Genomic DNA, 23,501 nt, shown 5'->3' on the forward strand with positions numbered 1-23,501 from the left:
TTGTTCCATTTCTCCCATAGGTAGAGACAGAGAGGAGCGCCTAATTACATTACATTGTCCTCGCTCGCCTTCCCTTCTAAGGTAATAAGAGCTGTATGTCCCCTGCTTTGCTGATTGGCATGGGCTGGGCCTAGGGGGGGGGGGCGGGGGGGGGGGGCGGAGCCAGACAACCCCTCCAGTGAACTGTCTCCACCACACGCAGCCCACTTCCTGTTTCTCCTCTGCTCCTGGGTCACCTGTTGGTGTTGGTGCGCTGCCAAGCGAAGGCCTAGCGGAAATGAGCCAATGTGTGAGAAATGAGGCTGAACTTTCTCTCGCTGCCTCGAGCAAAAGCACACAGAGAGTGAAAGAGAGAGAGAGAAAGAGACCCAGGAGGGGAGAAGTGAAATTGAGAAGAGGAGACAAAGAGAAGCCGAGAAAGAGGCAATGAGCCAAACAGGTTGTTTTTTTCTCTCAGATAAATTACAGCGAAAGAGAGTCACAGAGAGTTTCTGTGAGAATGAAAGTTGGTGGCAAGATAAAAATGTAGGGGGGTTGATGTTGGAAGGAGAGCTTGGAGGGAGTGAGGGAGCATGAAGGGAGTGACAGGATTTACAGTGGAAAGAACTCTCACAGGATGTTTACAGTCTAATATATTTCAGAGGGGACGCCACTGACATAAATAGTGATACAGTAGTCTGAATCGTGGACTTGAAAATATATATTCACCTGACAGGTACTGTACAGACGACTCTTCCCTTATTGTCCTTCTCAAATCAGGTGCATTGTCAATAGACGTCGACCAATATATTATGTTATTCAATCAGCCAAAGCTATACATCAAAAAAAAAAAAAACGTAAAAAATTACTTTATAATTACAGCTCACAAACACGTGAGGGAAATTAAATATTAAAATGAATATAAACACACTACCGTTCAACATTTTAGGGCCGGTAAGATTTTCCAAGGCTGCATTTTTTTTCTTGTTCAAAAATACAATAAAATGTTGTGAAATATTATTACAATTTTAAAAAGCTGTTTTCTATTGTAATACATTTTAAAACGGAATTGAAATCCTGTCAAGGCAAAGCTGAATTTTCAGCAGCCTATTCAGCATTTATTTGAAATAGAAAACTTTTGTAATATTTTTTTTATTTTTTACAATTGAATGTGTCCTTGACACTTGCTGAATAAAAGTATTAATGTCTTTAAAATCCAAAATGATTTATTATCATATAATTATATATTATTAAGATATTGATATCAGCTAAATCCATTTTCAGAAGATCTTTAATTTAAATCTATAATGTAATAAACATCTGGCCAAGAGGACTGTCATCCAGTCTCACACATCTGCCGTCCTCCCTGTAGGCACCAGGTGTCCTCTAGATTCTGGTGCGACAACACCAGGCGGGTTCTAGGATGACCTCCTGGTTGGATGGACCCCTATTTTGCCCAGCCCAACCCTCACATCCCCCAGCACGATGAGGACCGAGCTACTTTTAGTTTATACCCCACTTTTTTCTTCGCTTTTATATACAATTTTAGTTCAATCAAAGCCTTTGTCCATGTCCAGCCACTGATCCATCCATGTCCAACATAATGCTAGTGCCGTCACTTACTGTAGAACATAGAAGAGCTTTGCAGCCCAGATGATGCCTAGACCTTTGAAACAGCTCTTGTGTAAACCCTGCATAAACCTGTCATCCTGGCTTTGTGCTTTTGTCTGTGTGTTTGGGGGTGGGGTGTATGAATTGTTTGGTTCTGAAATGTTTCAAATAAGACTGAATTGAGCTCCTTTTGTCTCAGCTCTCCCTTCAGAGTGACCAGCGAAGTAAGCTTTCTGCTGAGGGCTCCGGGTGTTCTGATACGCTCCCCTAAACATTTGTCACAACAAGACCTGCATCTCATCCTGCAATCCCACAAAGAGAAAGCAGGCTTCAGAAAGGAATGACAGTGAAGAACCAGGGAGAGAGGGAGAGATTAGGTTAGACTACTGCATGTCTCTAGAGTCTAGACATAAAAGGATAGCTCACTTAGTATTGATAAAATATTCATATTTATTATTTATATTTAATAATCTACTATATGAATTAGTCAGCACTAGTCGATGGCAAAACTATCCAATATAAGTCAATAAATATCTAAAATAGGCCACAGCAGTAAATAATAATTAATATAATCATGCATCCTTAATACTGAAGTTTGATAATGCCGCAGTAATGCAGGAACATGCAAATGTGTTTCTGTCCTAAAAGAACTGAAAGTGTGTAGTTGCATGTGTGTCTGTGTGTGTGTAGCCACACTCCCAACCTGTCTGACCGAATGACCAGACATTTGGGACTCGAGGGACCCAAATGAACCTGCCACGGCCACTTTAACGATATTATAGTCCCTTTCCCATAGGGATTCATAGATTTAGCAGAGGCTGTTTTGAACACACAAAATACAGCAACCCACATACAGTAGATGCATTTGTCACTCAGAGATGTGAAAGTTGGACACAGGCTTTTCATCTGTTCTTCTGAAACTGATATCAGTAAGTTAAAGCCAGATATCAGCACATAACACATCTGGCCTCTCGCTCAGAGTGCCCCGATGTAATGGACGGCTTCTTTAGCAGCATGGATATTTAAATTAAGTGCAGAGCTAGCAGTTCTCTGTCTCCTAAATTGGCTCGTCTGGTGTTGAGGACAGTCTTATAGTGGAGACTGAGTAATTTTGGGTCGGCCTCTGACAGGTCCGTGAGCCCGGTTATTTTAGTCCCGCGGGCTTCACGGTGCCAGCCAACCTATGCGTCCACAAACTCACCCCTCAAAGGGAAGGCATCACTCCTACCGTTAGACGCTCTGGTCTCAGTTTAGACTGCATTTTATTGCCCAGCATTTCGTATTTTCCGCTTCGATTACTGCGCAAAAAACACTGACCCAGTTAAATGACAATATTCTTCATCAAACACTTCCTTGATGTGATAAATGCTTATTTGTTCATGTCCATTGAGTCCGCCATGCTATCAGAGTATTTTATGGTGACGCTGCCCACAATGTTATCTTATTTCACATGCTAGAATGAACACAGCTGCACACATGACCTCTTTCTCCATCTCTCTCTCTCTCTCACTCTCTCTGTAAACAGCCAAAAGCAGCAGCTCTCCCAATAACACCATTCTTGCAAACCTGGTTAAACTGTGTTTTGGCATTCTGCTGCACTGGGGGGCAAAGTCCTAGTACCGTTCGTTCGCATCACATTCGGAGCAAAGGGAAACATTTGCACGGTATCAGTGCATGAGCTCTGACATACAGAGGAATCCAGGAATACTTTCCAAACCATTTGCCTAAATAACAGGCAGACGACAGGGTGCTGGTAGGGGGCTGGCTCATGGAAAACTCTTTGGGAGAAGTCCTAGACTGTGTTTTTTACAGCCTGCAGGCTTGAGAGTCTTCTGGTTTTGATCATGTCACTGTCTTTAATGGGACGACTACCTCATCTGAGTAAAGACACGTGGAGTTGTGCAGACAAGAATGGGAGATGACAGCTAATGTTACCAAAGAGCTGGTATTTCAAAGAATGGCATTTAAGGAAACGCTTCACAGTTTGCACAAGTCTTTTGATAGGTGTTCATTTCCAACTGTTTAATAAATTAAAGGGATAGTTCATCCAAAAATGATCATTAATTCACACTCTTGTCGTTCTAAACCTGCATGACTTTTTGTTCTCTGGGGACCACAAAAGAAGATATTTTCAAGAGTGTGTCAACTGTTTCTCCATACAGTGAAAGTCAAAGAGGTTTAAAACAACACTGATTGGACCCCACTGACATTCACTGTACAGACAAAAATAAACACAAATACATGTTTTAAATATATCTTTTTTATGTTTCGCAGGAAAAAGAAAGTCAAACAGTGGGAACAACACAAAACTGTAAATAAATTATAAGTTTTGGGTGAACAACCTCTTTAAAGCAGTGGTTCTTAACCAGGGGGCCCCAATAAGTATTCAAATTATTTATATTAACCCCTGGTTTCACAGACAAGGCTTAAGCCAAGTCCCAGACTAAAATGCATGTTTTAACTGTTTTAACTGAAAGCAACTTGCACTGACATACCTTAAAATATGTCAGTGCCTTTGTTTTGTCTCTAATTTTTTTTAAGGCACATTTATAAAAGCTACTTAAATGTCCTAATTGAAAGGCCTACTCCTGGCTTAACATAAACCCTGTCTATGAACAAAATTAATTAGTTTTATTAACAAAATCCTAGTTAAAATGCTAAAACAATACACTAAAAATCCAGATGTACAACATTAAACTATCATCATATTTTCTAGTTTATTTATTTTTTATTACAACAAGTGCATATCAGCAGATGGAAGGGCCTTTGAATCTTGGACTAAGGGGGGCCTTGGTTCCACTACTTTAAAGTCAAACTACAAAGCAGAATCTCCAAATTGACTGTTAGCAGTACGTCGATACAATTTTCTAGCAGAGGATTGTCAGTCTGCATATGTTGGAGCTTGATTTCCAGTGCATGCTGGTGTGTTTGTGAGAGTGTGTCTTTGGAGGATACTCACTCCTGCACTGCTCGTGCTATAGACAGCGCTGTGGATCCTGTTTCATTAACACTGTCCAAGGTCACGTTTGGCAGGTCGTCATCATCACTGTCACTTTTGATTTGTCTTGGTGACAAGCCATTGGGGTCTGTTTGTGCTGCCGCAGGGGGAGAACAACAGAGGAGGAGGTTAGTTACATGACTGTAATATGCGCTCTGCCCGAGGACATTCTCATTCCCATTCAGAAGCTCACAATATGCTACATGACGCCGAGCAGGAATTAGCACAGCATTTCAGGGTGTTTCTTCAACTTTTGGCACCTTAATGTCCCAGGGGTTGATTTTTATTCAAACGAACAGATTTCAACTTTTTTTTCTGTTAATTGTATTAAGGTCACATTAACTGTCTTGGAAACATTATCGTGCCTTCATTATTTATATTTGAAACTTTTCAAATGCCCAAAAATGTTATAAATATAATTTAAACCACAGACTGATATTAAACACAGCACATCATTTTGAGATGGTTGAAATGACCCTGCGGTTTATTTACTAAAAGTTGCACAGGGCCAAAAGGGTCCATAGTAAAAGAAACACCCTTTATCTTACAGCACCTAAAAACTGGTATATTAAAACATATTGGTAACCAGCCACAATACAACAGCATTTCCAGCGACATTTTATTTGTAGCAATTTTGTTATTTTTATTTAAAATGTTTTAAGTAATTTAGTACTTAAACTTATTTATTTCAGTTAGGTGCCAAGGCAACAATTATTTTAAGGTTTTCATTTAATATTTATATTTGATTATATTTCAGCTTTATTTCAATTATTGTAAAGGATTCTTAATAGTTTTAGTTAACAATAACAACAATGGTATGAAGTGACAGAATCCCAGACAATCAGAACATACAGTTATTAGCCTTAAAAAAAAAAAAAAAAAAAAAAAGTAAACCTTGATTAGAAGCAACTACCGAATGCATAAATGGAAAAATATTGATGCTTTATCATGTCCTGGTTCGGACATAATGTAATACGAAGACATCGTGTATTTTAATAGCATATGATACATTTCAGGCGTGTGCTTGTTTGTGAGTTTGTCATCAATTACAGGTTTTTAATTCAGACACTCCTGCATATGTCTTGCTGTATGTCAGTGTTTTAGACTGGCGGTCACAGAACACCCGTCTCTGATTACTGTATCTCATTCCCCACAGATTGAGAGCAGCATTCTCCCTGACTCAAAGCTTTGTTAATATTATGTGGGTTAGTCCAGGCTGCAGGGCTACGCTTCTAATTCGCTGCTCTCTCAGCAGTCTGTCAGACCTGATCCCGGATCAGAGGTGTCCGTGCTGTCTCCCAATCAGCCTAGGGCGGTGTGTCCTGCGGGCATGTCACCAGCACAGGCGATCAGATGCCCGGAGAGCGTCTAAAGACAACAGCACTGTGCTGCCACTCACCCTTTGTTTCTTGGGTGTTGGACATAGTTATGCTGCCAATTTATGAAAATCTGTATGAATGATGGGAACACTTAAGATGTCAGTTATTTGATCTCAGAAGCATTTCGGTGTAAAACGTAAAATGTTTGAGGGCCATGATTTTTTTTGAGCTGCCACTGCAGACAATGCACCTCAGCAAAAAACACTCAAACTACACGCTGATAATGTTTAAAAAAAAATAAAAAATCTCAAAAGTTTGTACTCAGCATGATTTTATTATTTTATATCAATTATTTCATTCAGAAAGAATGCATTAAATTGGCCAAAAGTGACATTAAAAACTTTAACATGATTACAGATATAATAATCATATATATACAGATTATAATAATATTTTGCAATACTTTTGCTGTATTTTTGATCAAGTAGATGCAGCCTTGGCGAGCATAAGAGATTTTTCCAAAATATTTAAAAAAATCTAACAGAGCCAAAACTTTTGAACAGTAGTGTACATACAATCCTGTGAGAACAGACCAGCACTCCACTTTTGACGTGCAACTTACTAGTAAAGAACCATTAAGTAAACATCACATGCACTGGTCTAGCTTCACACCTATTGCTTTTTACCGTTAGCCATAAGCTGTTTCTATGCCTTTTGCAAGGGTAGCTTAAACATCCACTTTAGCCACAAACGCTCAGCAAAAACTAACGGAGGATTTCATTGAAAGATTAATTGGACACATTACAAGAGCCTGGAGCTTTTCTCTCTCCTTCTCCATTGTGTCTACTCCATTGCAGACACAAATCAGTTATGGCATATGATTGCAGATTACAACATCTGTATAATGCAAAACAATTCAAAACACTATATTCTACATTACATTATGATACAAGATCAATGTTTAAAACAGATCCAGAATCATATTTGTATACTGTTGATTCCCCTGATTATTTTTAATGCACTCAAATATTTGATAACTTCTTATTTGCATTATATTTTTGAAATTGTATTTTTTTTATTTCATTTTATTTGTCTTTTTAGTTTGTGCTGCACTTTTTAATGTGCTATATACCTAAACTAAAATATGCAAGACTAAATCATGAAAAACCACCTTTAAAAAAAATTATAATTTTGAATTTACTCGATAGTATAGACAGATATTATAGACAGCATTCACAAATAAAATGGCCTGTCTCTGTACTCCCTCTGATGACTGTTTCCACCATAATCCATTCAAGCTACCTACAGTTCATAGCTTGCATGGATATTCCTTAAAAACGACCATATAAAGGCAATGACAAAAGCGAGAGTTCATAAGAGGTGGTGAAGCAAACCCCATGGTTTCTTTCTCCTGTTGTTTCCAGCCATAGCCTGTTTCCATGGTAACTCAGCCGGAGACAGAGCTGTGGAGAAGGGCACACCCCCTCCCACCTCCCCCTGGCAACCTGTACACGAGTATGCGTGAGCATGTAAAAGTGTGCGCTGTCCATTGTGTTTCCAGCTGTCACTGGCCATGATGAAAACATTTACATGTAAGTGCTGATCGGTGCATACTGGTGTCTCAATATAGTGGTAAAATGTAACTGTCTCACTATCATGTAAGCATCTCACCGTCTGCTACCCTGTTGACCCCGCCCAGGTCTGACCCCATTTCCTCTGTGCTGTTTCGGAGCTCTCTGGGTGGAGTCCATGTTGCTATGTGCCTGACTGCTCGCGGTGCCACCCATCTTCAATATCCGCCCCACCCCATTATGCAAACCTTGTTTTTCCTTTCTTTCCTCATCTGAAGCTGAGCGAGACACCCAGTATTTAAATCCTCCTTCTAACAGGATGCCCAGCCCTGCCCAACCATTTGGGACAGACACCCTTCCCAGATAAACAAGAGGTTGAGCAACAAACAGCTCCCTTGTGCCCTCCACTCGGGCCGAACACCATTTGACAGCAACACCCAGAACATCATGGCTTACTGCCAGAGTATTAAAACTCGCCCTACAGGAAACCAACCATAAACAGCAGTCCGGTGAGGTCTCGAGAGTTTGGGAACGCACCATGCAAGATGTGTGCTTCTGATTAGGGCATGTGGGACCTTTCTGCATGACCTTGGAATTGAGACAATGACACAGATCCTACATTTGAAGAAACCACATTCATCCAAGGATGATTAGTGTCTTAAGATACTGCATAACTGTGGGCCTTACAGTAGCTGTAGGGTGGGGACTTTTATTTATTCAATATAAACATATACAACTCCCTATATATGGATGTTTCTTAAACTATGGGCACTTTTGGCCCTGTTGACTTTTAGTTAGACTTTTCTTTCTCTCACTAGTAAATTTGTCTACTAACAATGTCCAACAGAGGCCAAACATGCATTCCAGGACAATTTTTGTCATTTTTTTTCTTAACATTTCACAATTTTGTGGTGGAGAGGACATTTTGAGCTTCTTTTTTTAAAATAAAAAGACACCTTAATCTTGCTACGGCTATTTTCACAGCTAACACATTATGTATCCTGAATACACATAATGTAATTGAAATTACTATAATAAAATTATGGTACATACCATTTTCTTTTGGGTTTTTTTTTTCTACACATCATGTCTCATGTTTCATTCCTCACTGAACACTGTTGTGTCCTTGGTAAACGAGTACACAAACTTATATATAAAACATTATTATGGGCAAAATTGTTGTTTGAGGTAAAAAAAAAAAAAGACAAAATTACACCGCAACTGTGGGCTAGACGTATAATAAAAACTGGGATATAAAAGTGGCAAAAGTTGAAGAAACAACCATATGTGAACTTGAACAAATGTAAAAAGCACATCTCTCCACTGTAGCTGTAATCTCAATTGTGTTTTCACATTTGAGTTCTCTTTAAAAAGAACGAAATTCTGACCTTTCAAATTAAAAAAAAAAATGTTTCAACAAAGTGAAAAAGAAATTAGTTCTCTTAGTGTTTTCATTTTTCCTTTCATCTAATTTTTGGTCCATACGTGAAAGACTATTAGTTCACTATTAGCATTTACGCAGTATACTGCAATTTTAGATGAAATGAAGCAAGTGTGAAAATACCTCACATGCTTGGGTGTGTTAAGCAGCAAAGTGCTAGGAATATCTTGAATAATGTATATAGGGACAACATGCACCTTGTCAGCTTTTCAAATGACTTCCAAATCTAAATCAAATATTACTTCAACAAACATGCTTTTCTTTAAAAAAGCAACCATATTTTTTCGTCAAATGGCAATCTGAGATGGCTCGCAGGTGGACCGCCATATTGGCTGGTACATCAATCAAAATGACCCGCCACTCTCCAAACAGTACTAGCATTTGGATGGTGGTAGGAATTAATTCCCCACCCTGCTTGCTTGATTTGGAATTAGGCTTTTAGTTTATATGCCCTCCACTTCAGAAGCAATGCGTATGCAAGGCCTGACACACATCACATACTCCCTAACAGCAGGAAGTACACAGGCAGCTGAGGACAATCAACCCATATCTGCATGTCATTATGAGTGTGGTGCTTTATTGTGAAGAAAGGACAGAGAGATTCTGCTGTCTGAAGCTAGTCTGTTAAAAACAAATCCGAAACAGATTCTTTTAATCAGCTTTCATTTTTTCCCCATTCCAGCTGATTTCTTTTCCCCTGTGATCAAAATTTCATTTGATTTCAGCATTCCCCTTGGGGCGGGTTGTTGTTAAGTGCTTCACCCAGGGGCACAGTTGGTGATCAATGAAGTAATTCTCAAACTGTTAAGTTGCAAACCTCCAACTTTTCAAATGAAGGAATCAACTTACTTTTTAACTGTATGAAAAATGAATCAACTGGAATCAATCTAAAATGAGGTCCTTACCTTTGCCCAGGCACTTGGCCTCGTCCAGGAGAGGTAACATGATGGTGGAGTTGAGGGTGGAAGGAGAGCGTACGGCTGTGGTGTACATAAGGGGCAGCGACTGCACCACCACAGGGATACGGTGCACCTGACTGGGCAGTTTACTGGGGCTCGAAGGGGGAACAGGGTGGATGATGTGCAAAAATTGCTTGCCTCTAACTCCATGAGAAGAGCCCACCAACGGCCCGGGTGTCAAAACGGAGGGCATTCCCGCGGAGATGGAGGCGATGACGGAAGGTGAGGACGACGATGATGAAGAGGAGGATGGAGAGAAGGCTGAGGTAATGGGTGAGGTGTTGGATGAAGGAGATGACGTCCGTGTTTTGTTGATTGACAGGTCCACGGGCTCCGTCTGGGTCTGGAACTGCTCGGATGAGAGCAGGTCTTCTGGAGGTTCTGCCTTCACTTTGCTAAGCAGGATTGGCACCGCCTCCATATCAGGATAGCCGTGCACTTTGGGTGACTGCAAGGAAGACATACATAAAAAACTTCAATCAAATTTCTGACACAAACGTTCATTGATGAGTTCTTTTTTTTTATGTGCATCATGACAGTAATTCAGTGATTTTTTTTAAACAAACATTTTCAAAAATAATTATATTTTATGTTAATTTTTATATTTTAAATTGTATTTAAATATGAACTCTTTCCCTGTCAGCATTTTTTTTAAAAATGGCCACCAAATATTTTCTTAAATTTTTTGTTGTTTAAAAGCAAAGGCTCTGTTCTTTTCTTTTTTTAAAAAAAAAAAACATTTTATTCTAGCTTCATGCATTTGTTTTTATCAACACAAAAAAAAGCAACATTCTGAAAAAAAGCTGAGACATTCTCATTTTTGTCAAAGGCCACCACCGGTTTGGATTCAGAGCAGTGATCAAAACAGATCGAGTCCATCAACACCCCCAAAGCTTGCACAGTCGTATATCTCGTCCTGGGTCGACATTTCATTCGTTAACGTTAGGCAGTTTTGATTTATATGCTGTTCAATGTTTGTTGATCGCGTTAGCTTACATGTTTCTGCTTCTTCTCCGCTTGTTTTTAGATCCAGAGATTCAATACTATTTCAGAAGATGCATAATAGAGGCCCCTACCGCATAACAGTGAAAACATGGATTATCGGAAAATCAAGTCAATGGCGGAGAAGTGGTGTCAAACGACGGAAAATTCTTTCAATGGCAGGAAAAGAGTTAAAATATACAGTTAATCAAAAATATGAAGAAAAACTTTTCAGAATATAATTTATAACAATTACCGGCACATTCAAATTGTGGTCCGCAAAATGGACAAAACATAGCTTCACTTTTTTTTGCTTTCTCAACTATCAGAACTACATCTTGGAGACAGGATCTGTCAACTCCACATATTTGTCTGCTCAAAAACACCTAAAGTGCTAGCAGACCAAGCGCTCAATTCTGCAGTAAGCGCATACAGTGAAATGATCACTCCTGAGCAGGCGGCTAATCATGACAGAGCAGCACATTAAAACGAGGGGAAAAGTTCTCGAATTGCGACTGCAGATGTGATAAACGGTCTGCTGCAGAATCGCGGCTTGACTTTGTTTATAGACTCACTTTTCTTTATGCAGACTGAGTGGGCCTGTAGCAAATTACAGTTTTCCCCCCAGAGCTCATACTATTTTTACACCGGACAAGTGGAGTCACTCTGAGCGTTACCGACCCATGAATCAGCAGAATGTGGTACAATAAAACTGCATCTGAATCCAAAAACAAACAAATGTCAGGCAATTAAATATGCTGACATGACCCGTAAAAAACCAGGTGGAGTCATTCAGGGTTCAGAGGGCATTGTCACAGGTCAGGACACATGACCTTAAGGTCAGGGTTACAATACTGATATGACTGGGCAGGGAAAAGAGCAGTATATTAAGAACAAAGAAACCCCTTTCTGCAAAGTGTGACAGTGCTGACAACAATGGTTCATTGGTGATTTAGTCTCTTTCAGGAGTTTTTGGGCTAAAAGAAAAAGCACAATGAAACTTTTTCACAGCTCTACTCAATTGACTGGTGAGGCTATTAAGGGATTATAGGGTCTGCAAATATCTCCAAGTCAGTTTTCTCTTGCAGGCCAAACAAGTTTACATTTAAAAAAAAAAAAAAAAAAGCTTTTTTTTTTTCACCAACCCTCATTAACCCCTTGCACCAACTCCACTGTATTTTAAGCATATTGATAAAAAAAAATACTTATTTATTAAAATGTTCTAAAACAGCAACCAAATTGGCAAGACATTATTAAACAAACACATGAAAACATTGGCTAACAATTGAAAAAAGATAACGGGTATTCTAGGTGAATGTTTTGAGTAAATAGGCATATATCAAATTAAACAAGAGAACCTCCTGGTTCATAATAAACACCCATTAACCTGATCGCAAATCAAATAACACATTTATATAAAATGCATGTTATTATTTTTACATAATCTTGTTTTTTGCTGTAATAAATGCTGAACATGGTCAGATTTTTAGTCAATTTTAGTATTTTATTCTTTAAAAATGCAGCACAGCTGCACAGACAGGGTAGTAATCAAACCAAGTGAGTGAATTTCTATTAGCATAGCATGCAATCAGCACCCTGCTAATGAGGGTTGTATGAAAGGGAAGGGAGGTGCCTCTAATGACCAATCAGCATCATGCTTAACAGACTCGCTATCTAATTGAAAAAACCTGCCTCTGTAATCTTTTGTGTTCCAAGCAAAAGGGACAAACCCTTTCTAACCAGCTCCTTGAATCGCCGGCGTTTCACATATGAGATGAGAACATGCAGCCGATGATAAGGCAGAAACCAGCATGTCCAGCGCATGTAGGCGTTAAATATAAATTACTTAACATTAACAACTTTTACTCTAGTCGTACTGAAATTGGTGACTTCTAACTTGTAATGGAGTCTTTTTCGCTGTAAAGTATCTGTACTTTTACTTAAATATGGTTTTCAGGTACTCTTTACACCTCTGATGATTATTCATATGGTATCACTGGCTGATCCACAACATACAACATTTCGAGATTAAATGTGAATAGGAAAGAAAACAAGATGAAACTGTAAACCATAGCAGACTGAAAGTGGCACACATGACCCCCTTTCATATGGAATGAAATGTAAATGAAAGGCTTTGAGGTGATAAAAAGTTGTTTCTGTAGAAAGGTTTTCAAACCTCAACCGCGCGTACTTTCCACCTTGGCTCTTTACTGATGACTTTTACTTTATTTGAGGATCCTACATGAAATCTCGGTCTAGCAAGTGAGGGCATTAACTGGGGCAAACCGTTCTCAGCAAGGTCTTGGCAAGTGGCCACCGGAATGACGACCATGTTTGAGCAATGAGATGCACTTCAAAGAGTCATTGTGTAGGTTGCACACTTCCTGGCGCTCGACAGCATTTTGACGCATATGGATAAATACGTCTACCAGCCTTTCGCAGGAAGGAAACAAGGTGTTGATATGCTGGCTTGTGAGGTAGAACATAACGAGGGTACGTTGTTGGCTCTCAGACGCAACTATTAACAGGTTCTCTATTTAAGAAAGTGGTTTGTCTATCCATTATCTGCTTTTGTGAGAAATTCATGTGGAGTTCACTGAATAGAATCAAATTTATACACTAAGCTATGCTGAGTCAAAAGCTTATGATAATGTGACAGGTTAGTAATACAGTTCAGGGCTTTTAAAACTTTCAAGAACCACAGAATATGGCAATCCCTATTTTGAAACAAATTAATATCCACATTTTTTTCATGATGCACAACTGTTTGTATGGTAAGATTTTTATTTTTTTTAAAGAGAAATACTCACCAAGACTACATTTATTTGATCAAAAACAGTAAAAACACTAATATTGTGAAATATTATTACAATTTCAAACAACTGCTTTCTATTTGAATATATTTTAATTCCTTCAGAAATCATTCGAATATGTTTATGTGGTGCTTAAGAAACATTTCTTATTATTATCAATGTTGAATATAGTTTTTTCAGGATTCTTTGATGAATAGACTGTTTAAATAAAAACATTTTATTTATGAAAACTGTTTATTTCTAATATTTTTTCCAACCAAACATCTTTGTCACTTTTGATCAACTGAATACATCCTTGCTGAAAAAAAGCATTAAATCTTACTGACCACAAACTTATACATAATGTATACATAATGTTGAACATGACCCCATATACAGTGTTTAATATATAACTACAAATATATTTTTATTTATTTCCGTTAGAAGCTATGGCTGTTAATAGGATTAAAAAAAATCATAATTAATAAATTACAAACAGAACCGAAAATACTTATAAAAGCTTGCAAAACTTCTTCTTTTAATTACAAATATGTTAAACATATTTGATGAATGTGTTAACACATTAACTTTGACAACCCTAAAATACACATTATGTAAAATACTTTTTCTCATTGAAATGCTCCACAGATCCCCTAGCACCCTCTTGCTTGTTTGAAAACCCTGATATATATAGATGAACAGTATTCTAATAGATGTGCCTGGCCGATCATGTAGAGTATATACGCACTTAGGTAAGCAGCATATGAAGAAATAATGACACAAAAGAGAAAACGACTCTCAACAGCAGTGTATCTGCATCTGTGCTTGTGCCCTGCCAAAATGGCTGTCCTGGCTGCAGTGGCTCTGTCTGCAAGCCCTGGGAGCATTCCTGTTTCAGCTGTGGCTCTCCACATCAGGGCTGCTCCACACACACACACGCCTGGGAGTAATTAGGGGTATCACAGCGAGAGGGTGGGCGTGTGAGGGGTGAAAGAAGTGGAGGGTGGTACAAGAGAATGGATAAGAGGTCAGGACAAAACTTGTATGAAAAACAACTGTTCTCTTACCCCTCTCTCAGATTCCAGAGGTTCTGCTTTGACTCGGACTGCAGGCATTCCGTCTAGCATTAACATCCTGTTATTGATGGCGTCTGCGAGTCGAGAGAGAGAGAGAGAAAAAGAGAAAGGCATGAGAAAGCTGCGTGTGACTCCTCTCACCTTTTCAGTGATTGCGCCATACCTAGAATGCTCCGAAACAATAGCGCAGGCTACAATGCAACAGGCAATGATGTCATGACGGTATGCAGTCAGTAAGCAGTTCAGGTTTATGTCTGAGGGTAAACAAACGCATCTGGCCTGTATTTTGGCTAGTATCTTACACCAAAAGGGCAGTGAAGAGTGAGCGACACAGAATGTAGCGTAGTAAGAAATCTGAGAGAAAGCTGAGAGAATCCAGGATAAATACAGTATCAAGTAGCCTAAGCTTTTTTCTGTGAACAAACATCAGTAAGTAACTTAGAGATGAAAAATACAGATTTGTCCTTAGTTTTTTGTTAAACATTATAGACATCCAAAATCTCCCTTCAGAATCCTATCCCCCTTGGATCCCAAAGCTACTCCATCAACTGGAAGAATACGTTTTATGATGTACTTAGTACTCTTGATGCCTAATCAAAAATAGACATCAATTAACATTTTTCATGTTTCTTTTTATTTTTTGTTTATTTAGTTAGATATCACATATTGTATTATTAAAGCAAAACATTTACCTTTTTGTGTTTTTTAGTTAGCCTTCAAGCTAATAGCTTAGTTTAGTATGTTAATAGCTTAGCATAGCTCTAGGCTAACTCTCTTTGAAAAGACAAAATGAGTCGAATTCATAAATAATCAGATATTGCTGAGCAAATCACAAGACCACAGTATCTGTTGTTCTTTTTTAACACTGTGAAACCACTGCTCGAACAACTTCTTTGCAAAGTAACATCGTTACATTTTACTTACAAGTAGTTTAATGTGTATTTTATTTATTTATGTATGTAAACAATACAGGTAAAAAGCATATATAGCCTACAGCTCTGTTAATCAGATAGTAATTCCTAAAATACTTGAATGAATAATGTATGTCCTTAATACGGGCAAAAAACATTCCAGACCATCTTCGAATTTCAGAGATCTGAAAATGCATTAATGCCGGGTGTAAAGGAGACCTGTAGACAGGAAAGAACATTCGGCATCACCTAGGCGACCTGCTGCATGTCTATAGGGTAGAGCTGTGCTAGCAAACACATGCACTCACTCGTACAACACACACACACATACGTATAGCTGCATACAGTGCATTCACACATCCAAGGCTGCCTCTGCTATCAGAGTCTCCTGACATTTCTCTTCTTGTATATCCACACAAATGACAAGACTTTCTAACAGAATCCACGTCTTTGTGCAAACTCCCCTCAGGCGTCTGAGTCTCGGAACAAAGACTACAGGCTTGTTACAGCTCTGTGCTTTACAGTGGGCATTGCTCTACCAGACTCTTTCACAAATAAAAAAAAGTGGCCACCTCCCTCAACATCCAAGGGATGCACGAGGAGACAGCCTTAATGAACTGGTGGAATCTGATTACAAGTTAATATAGCTCTTAGAGCACTGCATGATGGGCTCCAGAACTCCCACAGAGACAGTTTCTCTCCCCCGTCTACTCAATTTACCATGTTTAACACCATAAACGCACAGTAATAGACACATGGGCATCTTGGGAAATGTAATATTCATGTGTCCTCGTGTTTGTTTGGGTTTCGCCTTTTGGAAGGGATGAGTTTGCACACAAACAGACAGGTGACTTGTCTTGAGGATTGAAAGGAGTGAACATAAATCTCTTCCTGTCAAAATGACTTACTTTGAAGTGTGCGGCTCGTAGGAACATCTGTCACTAGTGTTGTAAATACGGTCAGTGTGGCTTTCGGAGTTGTTACGACTCTTAGCAAAGGGGAACCTCAGGAAAGAGCCAATCACAACAATGCGATTGTGGCTCAAAGGGAGTTGTCCTGAAGTAACCTGTGCCCTTATTATTTTAGCAGCAGCACATGATGGAATGCAAGCAAAGCAGATATGCTTTAAACATCTCTATTACACTTCAGTCTTGGCATGGGCAGCAGGAAATGAGGCCCAGATCTCGACTCAGCACTTGGGCTGAACCCATTCTGGTGAAGATGAGACAACACTGCAGTCCACTGGATGAATCTACATTGTTATGCATCTTTAACTTATGCAACCAGTGTACATTTTCACACAGCTATTGTGTTTTGACAAAAGATTTGTTAACATTTTGTCATATTCAAGCATTTTAGCCTTTACTAATTTTAGTCATTACAAATACAATTAATACGTGATAAAAAACTTTAACTGACCAAACTATAACCAAATTTAAAAAGTTTTGGGTCAGAAAGATTTTTCTCCTTTTTTGTTGATAGAAATACTGTTAATACTTTTATTCAGCAAGGATTCATTAAGTTGTTTAAAAGTGAGAGTAAAGACATTTTGAATGTTACATATAACGATGAATGTTACATTTTCCATTTCAAATAAATGCTCTTTTGAACTTTGTATTCGCTAAAATATACTGGAAAAAAAATTTATCACTGTTACCACTAAAATATTACGCAGCACTGTAAGCGGTTTTTGAAAAACGCTGTTGAAAAGTGTATCGGACCGAGCACTAAAACACACTTGTAGCCAATCAGCAGTAAGGGGCGTGTCCACTCATGATGGGGGCGGAGAGAGAGCTCAGTGCACAAGACGGACATTAGCAGAACGACTATAGAAAGTGAGAGATGGCAGAGAAAATACAAAAGAGGAAAATGCCAATATAACTTTAAAAGAAGGGTTACGATCAGTAAGCGAAATAACAATAGACATTCGACCTGAATTATCATAGCAACACAAACTGCTTTGGTTTATGTGTAAAGCATGTGTACGTGAGTGTTTGTGCTAAGTGTGTACGTGAATGTGGGGGCGGAGGCATCAAGATAGGGGTGTGATCCATTTGGGTACAGGTGCATGTTTGTTTTGGAGATTTCAAATGTTAACAGCATTTACCAGAAAAGCGTTTACCATTTCTCCTAAAAAACATTTTCATGCTTTTATTAATATCTTGCAGTGTTATTCTTTAATATATTGTCTTGTAATTATATAGCTAAAAAAAAAAAAAAAAACATAAGTTAACAGTAATTTCATTTCAGACATCAGCACTAGCATGCATGTTAGCCTTTAGCAGTAGCACAGTTGAACTGTATTTAAAAAGCTTTCTAGCTTTAAAAAAGGTCTTAGTCATATGGAGTTAAAAGCAAAATATAATTTCTGTGTGAATTGTAACTGAGTGTGCTTCCAAGTTAATCTGTGTGCATTGGATTGATATTGTGATCAGGATGTCCAATGGCTCCAGGTAGTGGTGGGCTGAGATAATGTTGCCATGGCAACTCAAGTTGGAGCTCAGAGGGTTATTGTCCTTCTGGATTGACATGCGAGATTTCACAGTTGACCAGGGCACTCGCTGTTCAACAGCCAGCTATTTTTTGTGCGTGTGTGTCCAAGGAGCTGTCATCACACTCTTGTGTATTGTGTAAGCATATCACTCTGAGACATTGATCATTAGATCAGATAAATGAGCCAACCTCTTGCCTAACTAACCTTGTCCCTTAAGAGAGCTCCAAATGGGAAATCAATACCAAGAGCAAGGTCTCAGTTGTTTCATTAACCATCAAATGAACAGATTATTAGCATAATTGAGTACAGCACCATGAGGTTAACATTTAGGCACAATTTGTCTATCTTAGCTCCAATTGATTAACACTTAATCAAGAGGTTGTGATGGAGGGATGGTGTTTCGCCAACTGTATTTAACAGTGGCAATGTGATACTAGAGGCAAGAGTAATGATGACTAATTCTAGATCCATCTTCCTCCGCCTTTTCCAAACAGCATAAATGCTCTTGATCAGATTGTGCGATTTATCTAGTCTAGTATACTGTCAGTGTATTACCCTAGCAGACCCTAACAAAGGAATTTTCACATTAGGACTTGTATGTTATGATATTGTTTATGGATAATTAATCATCTTGAGCATGTAAAGTTTAGTTTTAATTCCAAAACAGACCCATGGGTGTGTGTTTGTTTGCCTTGACCTGCATTCAATGTGATCAAGCACACCGAGCAGGGGTCCTTTTTGCATTTCTTTCTTCTGCGCAACACAAAAGAAGATAGTTTGAAGAATGTTTCAACTCTTTTTAATCATACAGTAAAAGTCAATGGGATCCAAAACAACTGTGGACCCCGTTAAATGTTATTCTATGTATAAAAAAACCCAGACATTTTTAAAAATATCTTTTGTGTTCCACAGAAGAAAGAAAGTCAGGTTTGGAATAGGGGTGGGAATCTTTTACCATCTCACGATTCGATTCGATTCCGATTCTTGAGGCCACGATTCGATTCAAAATCGATTTTCGATTCAAAAAGATTTTCGATTCAAAACAATTCGATTTTATTCATAATGATTTCTAATCAGGTTTCTGATCATGATCTACTCTTATCTGCTTTGCTATACAGAATGACAAACGGAGACATTAAAGTGCCTTTTATCAAAAACATTGAAAAAATGTTTTTACTTGGTACTTTTAAAGCAAAGTATTTATGATGACCCATAACGAACTTACTTCCAATACTTCTTATATAAATTTTATTAATTAGACAAATGGAAGTGATTTGGCAAGTCAACTGTAAGGTTACATTTGCCAACATATGTCCCAACATTGCTGAGAACCAACAGGAAAATAAATGTGTGCTTGTACTAGCAGCGTTACTTGTAGTAAATTACGGTAATACAAACTTCAGCATATTCTGAATCTCTAGCATAGTAGCATTTAATCATAGACTTCTAACCAACATCCTCTTGTTATTTCCAATGAGCAATATAATCCTTCAGACAAAAAAAAAAAAAAAAACATTTTGCTGTAGCAAATTCACAAACAGTTTTCGTTCAAAAATAGCGAATTATGTACCAGAAGCTATCATAACGTATAATGCTTGTGGACTTATGCATATTCTGAATAATTAGTAACATACAAAGTCGCTCTTGACTTATACACAACTAAATAATAAAGAGTTATGACTTGAAATGTTTGCTGTATACCACAATCAAAAACAGCTTATACAAAGAAAGTGAATGAACATCTGCAGAGAGTAACTTACAGTCAAAATGTAACTTTTTGTGACTGGCATTGCACATTTGGCGCTCAGCCATCATGCGTCCGTTATGTGCGCGTCTCTGTTATGTGCACGCCACAGACTGTCCGCGCACGTGCACGTCCGCTTCAGAGTTCCGCCTTTTGCGTTCCGTCAATGTTATGTTATTAGAATTTTTTTTTTTTTTTTTTTTTAGAAAATCGATTTTTGACATTTTTGAATCGATTCAGAATCGTCCACGTCCCGAATCGCGATTCATCTAAGAATCGATTTTTTCCCCCACCCCTAGTTTGGAAAAACATGAGGATGAGTAAATGTGTGACAGAATTTTCTAAAACACTTTACAATAAGGTTCAATTCACTAACATTAGTTGACTAGTTAACAAACTAGCAATGAAAATACTTCTAAAGCATTTATTAATCTTAGTTCAAGCTAATTTCAACAGCAACTAATACATTATTAAAAATTAAAAGTTGCATTCTAATATTATTTAATGGACATGAACTAACAATAATCAGTTGTATTTTTATTAAGTAATGTTAACAAAGATGAATGAATAATATAACAGATGTATTGCTCTTTGTAAGATAATGCATTAAATAACTAATAAGACCTTCTTGTAATGCGTTTCCGAATTTACATTTTTGGGTGAACTATCCCTTTAAAAAACTGGAGAAATGGAAAGAGAGCAATCGAGCGAGCGAGAGAGATTAAGATCACCTTTCCATTTCACCGGGACGCCGAAATGAAATGGTGATCCCAGGTGTGAGCGTTATGAGCATGGAAGGTGCAGTAACTGAGTGCTCAGGCATCTCATTGCCATGCACGGCTGGAGCCGTCCCCCGAGAGGCTCCCTGAGAAGAATGAGGGCAATTCAACTGGAAACGGGGCAACAGGGAGGGGGCCCGCCTGGGATTTGATTCCGGCTGAGGATGGGGGAGCCAGGGGAGGGGATTGGCTGGCACTCCCATGCCCAGCCGTAGCTCCAGAACTCCCCGATGGACGTGGGTGCAGACGGAGCACCGGCAGGCAGACCCCAAAGAATGACGAGCGGATCAATATGAGGTGACAGGCCTGGGTGGAAAAGCCTGACCTTCCTGGACCCCACGCTGACCTTGCTACACAATGATTTAAAGAGTATTCAACTTGCCCCCTGGAGCCGGTTGCATACCTCATTGTATAACTTTCTACCTCGCCAAGCCTGGTGTGTCATTGATGTGAGGGGCGTTACAGTGTATAGTGGGAACCTTTATTTAAGTGGTTTGGAGGTATTTATAAAGTAATAGCCTATCAATTTGTCAAGGGGTATAAAATAGGGAAGCACTGACATTTAAATTTTGGCCGATGCCGATAATTCGATAATCATTTTTGTGTTATGGCAGATATTTAAATTGTCTACTTTTTTGTCAAAAAGAAAAAGTTGAAAATAAAATACAAAGCAACTGAAACTAATAGTGTCAAGTGAATTTAGGCATAATTACATTATAATATAAAGTGGGTATTCATCTTAAGATTTGCTAAGGATTACATTTAACTAAATTAGTAGTGTTTTTAAAGATTAAAGGTGGTATCAGTGATTTCAGGCCCAAAAATATTTTTATCACATTCATCTAATCTTTCCTAACGATCCGCTAGCTGCCCGCCCCATAAGCATGCCGTCAAAAAAACACGTCTCTGTAGGCAGCCTAGGCTCTGAGATCTGCACACAAAAACAAATGGTTTAGCCAAACACTCAAAACCAAAACAAATAGTGTTCCAACCAATCACCGACAAGGGGGAGGGTGTTGTGAGGTTTTGTGCTCCTGCACGGCTGCACACGAAGTCAGAGCTGAAGAAAAAGCTGTCTCAAAACCTCACAACACCCTCCCCCTTGTCGGTGATTGGTTGGAACACTATTTGTTTTGGTTTTGAGTGTTTGGCTAAACCATTTGTTTTTGTGTGCAGATCTCAGTGCCTAGGCTGCCTACAGAGACGCGTTTTTTTGACGGCATGCTTATGGGGCGGGCAGCTAGCGGATCGTTAGGAAAGATTAGATGAATGTGATAAAAATATTTTTGGGCCTGAAATCACTGATACCACCTTTAATTACTAAGTTACATTAGAAAAAGCAGGGCTCAACGCTAAGGATTTTTTACTGTTTGGGCCACTGGTTTAAATTTTTATTTGCATAAATAAATAAATATTGTTTTCATTGTTGTGAAATTTCACAATTCTTGATTTCAAATTCGATGCCACAGCAAAAAGTACTAGTCTAACTAATACAAAGTACTAGTTATTACTGAAGACAAGTGAACAGTCAGTAATAAATACGAACAAATAAACAAATTATAAGCAACAGCACAAATGAATACAATAGAACCAAGATGAATGACGGTGCAAAATTGAAAGTTAAATAGAAAAAGTTTGTCAGGTGGGCCTAACTGTAGTATTTATGTACAGAAATTAAAGGATCAGCAGTAAAACAACACTGCATAGTCTTCAGTGTATAAATTAAATGTAGATTAAGCTACAAAAGGTATTCAGTCAAGAGCAGTGAGTGATTTTCTCTGTCTTTTATTGTTTGATTAACATTAAGAACACAGAGAGCAGCAGGTAATAGGCTCCTGTCACTTTAAGAGCTAATGCATGGATCCAATATACTGTTAAACATGCGTTTTCATTCGCAAAGGTTTACTCATCAAAACTTAACATAATTTTGTGTGTATTTCAAGCACAAGACGCAAAAGAGAACTCAATTTCTTCTTTCACAGCCTCTCTTAAATACCGAATTGTGTTCTTTTTCACATCTTCTTGAGCTTGAATAGTTAAAAATTACTTGAATGTTTAAATATACTAGACTTAAAAACACATGCATATGATAAACCTTTGTGACAATTCTGACGAAGCAGCACTGGCCTGAAAATTCTTCAATAAACAGTGTCTTTCATGCAGACATGCACAAAAGTGTTTTTTCATTCTATATATTAATAGTTCTATTTATTTATTTCAGTAATCTTAGTACTTCATCTTAAACTTGTGTATATGTATTAAACATCCATGAAAAAATGTCCAATATCAGCCATTAACCGATATGGCAGCAATATATCCTAATATAAAATATTCCAAAACACCAAGAAATTTCAGAATAAATAAAAAGACAAAATTTGGAACATGAGCAGAAAAGAAAGAGGAGCAGGATGATCATGCTACTGCTTGGAGGCGTTTCATATCTGAATTCATATCTGCACTGGAGGAGTAGCACACTAACAGACGGGTTCCCTTGGTCCTGCCAATGCTTTGTTCCCATGTCGAGAGCCCAGAGCAACTACAGTCATCTGTGGCACAGAGGCTGGTCCTGCTGCCATGGGCCGAAGGGGGAAATGCAGATGGGGAAGAGAGGAGGAGGAGGAGGAGGAGGAGAAGGAGGAGGAGGTGATTGAGGAGGGAGGTAGAGATTTAAGCACTGGAGCCCAGCCAAGAACCAGACAAGAACACTGAACTCAAACATGCCAAGAGAGCCTCTCAGACTCAACCAGAGCAAAAGAACAGCATTTTATGTAACATCAGACTCCACACTGAGAAGAAGAGCTATTGAGAGCTGCTTCCCGCTGAGCTCTTGTAAATAGATTACCTTG

The 23,501-nt window shown here is 38.5% G+C and overlaps 1 protein-coding gene across 4 annotated transcripts in view; it reads right to left on the reverse strand.

Annotated features, from left to right (window-relative positions):
* Window positions 1-23,501, reverse strand: part of klf12b (Kruppel like factor 12b) — a gene marked incomplete at its 5' end in the record, with an annotated part of 88,527 nt that overhangs the window by 8,220 nt on the left and 56,806 nt on the right. For 3 of the 4 annotated variants that reach the window (XM_081368689.1, XM_081368690.1, XM_081368688.1), the window contains 3 exons: window positions 4,550-4,685; window positions 9,825-10,326; window positions 14,719-14,801. In XM_081368689.1, the coding sequence (XP_081224815.1) occupies window positions 4,550-4,685; window positions 9,825-10,326; window positions 14,719-14,784 (704 nt within the window). Of the gene's footprint in view, window positions 1-4,549; window positions 4,686-9,824; window positions 10,327-14,718; window positions 14,842-23,501 lie in introns of those variants that run through there. The other variant, XM_081368687.1, reaches the window with a different exon arrangement.

Source organism: Scardinius erythrophthalmus (genome assembly GCF_964197995.2).
Source record: "Scardinius erythrophthalmus genome assembly, chromosome: 6".
NCBI lineage: Eukaryota > Metazoa > Chordata > Actinopteri > Cypriniformes > Leuciscidae > Scardinius > Scardinius erythrophthalmus.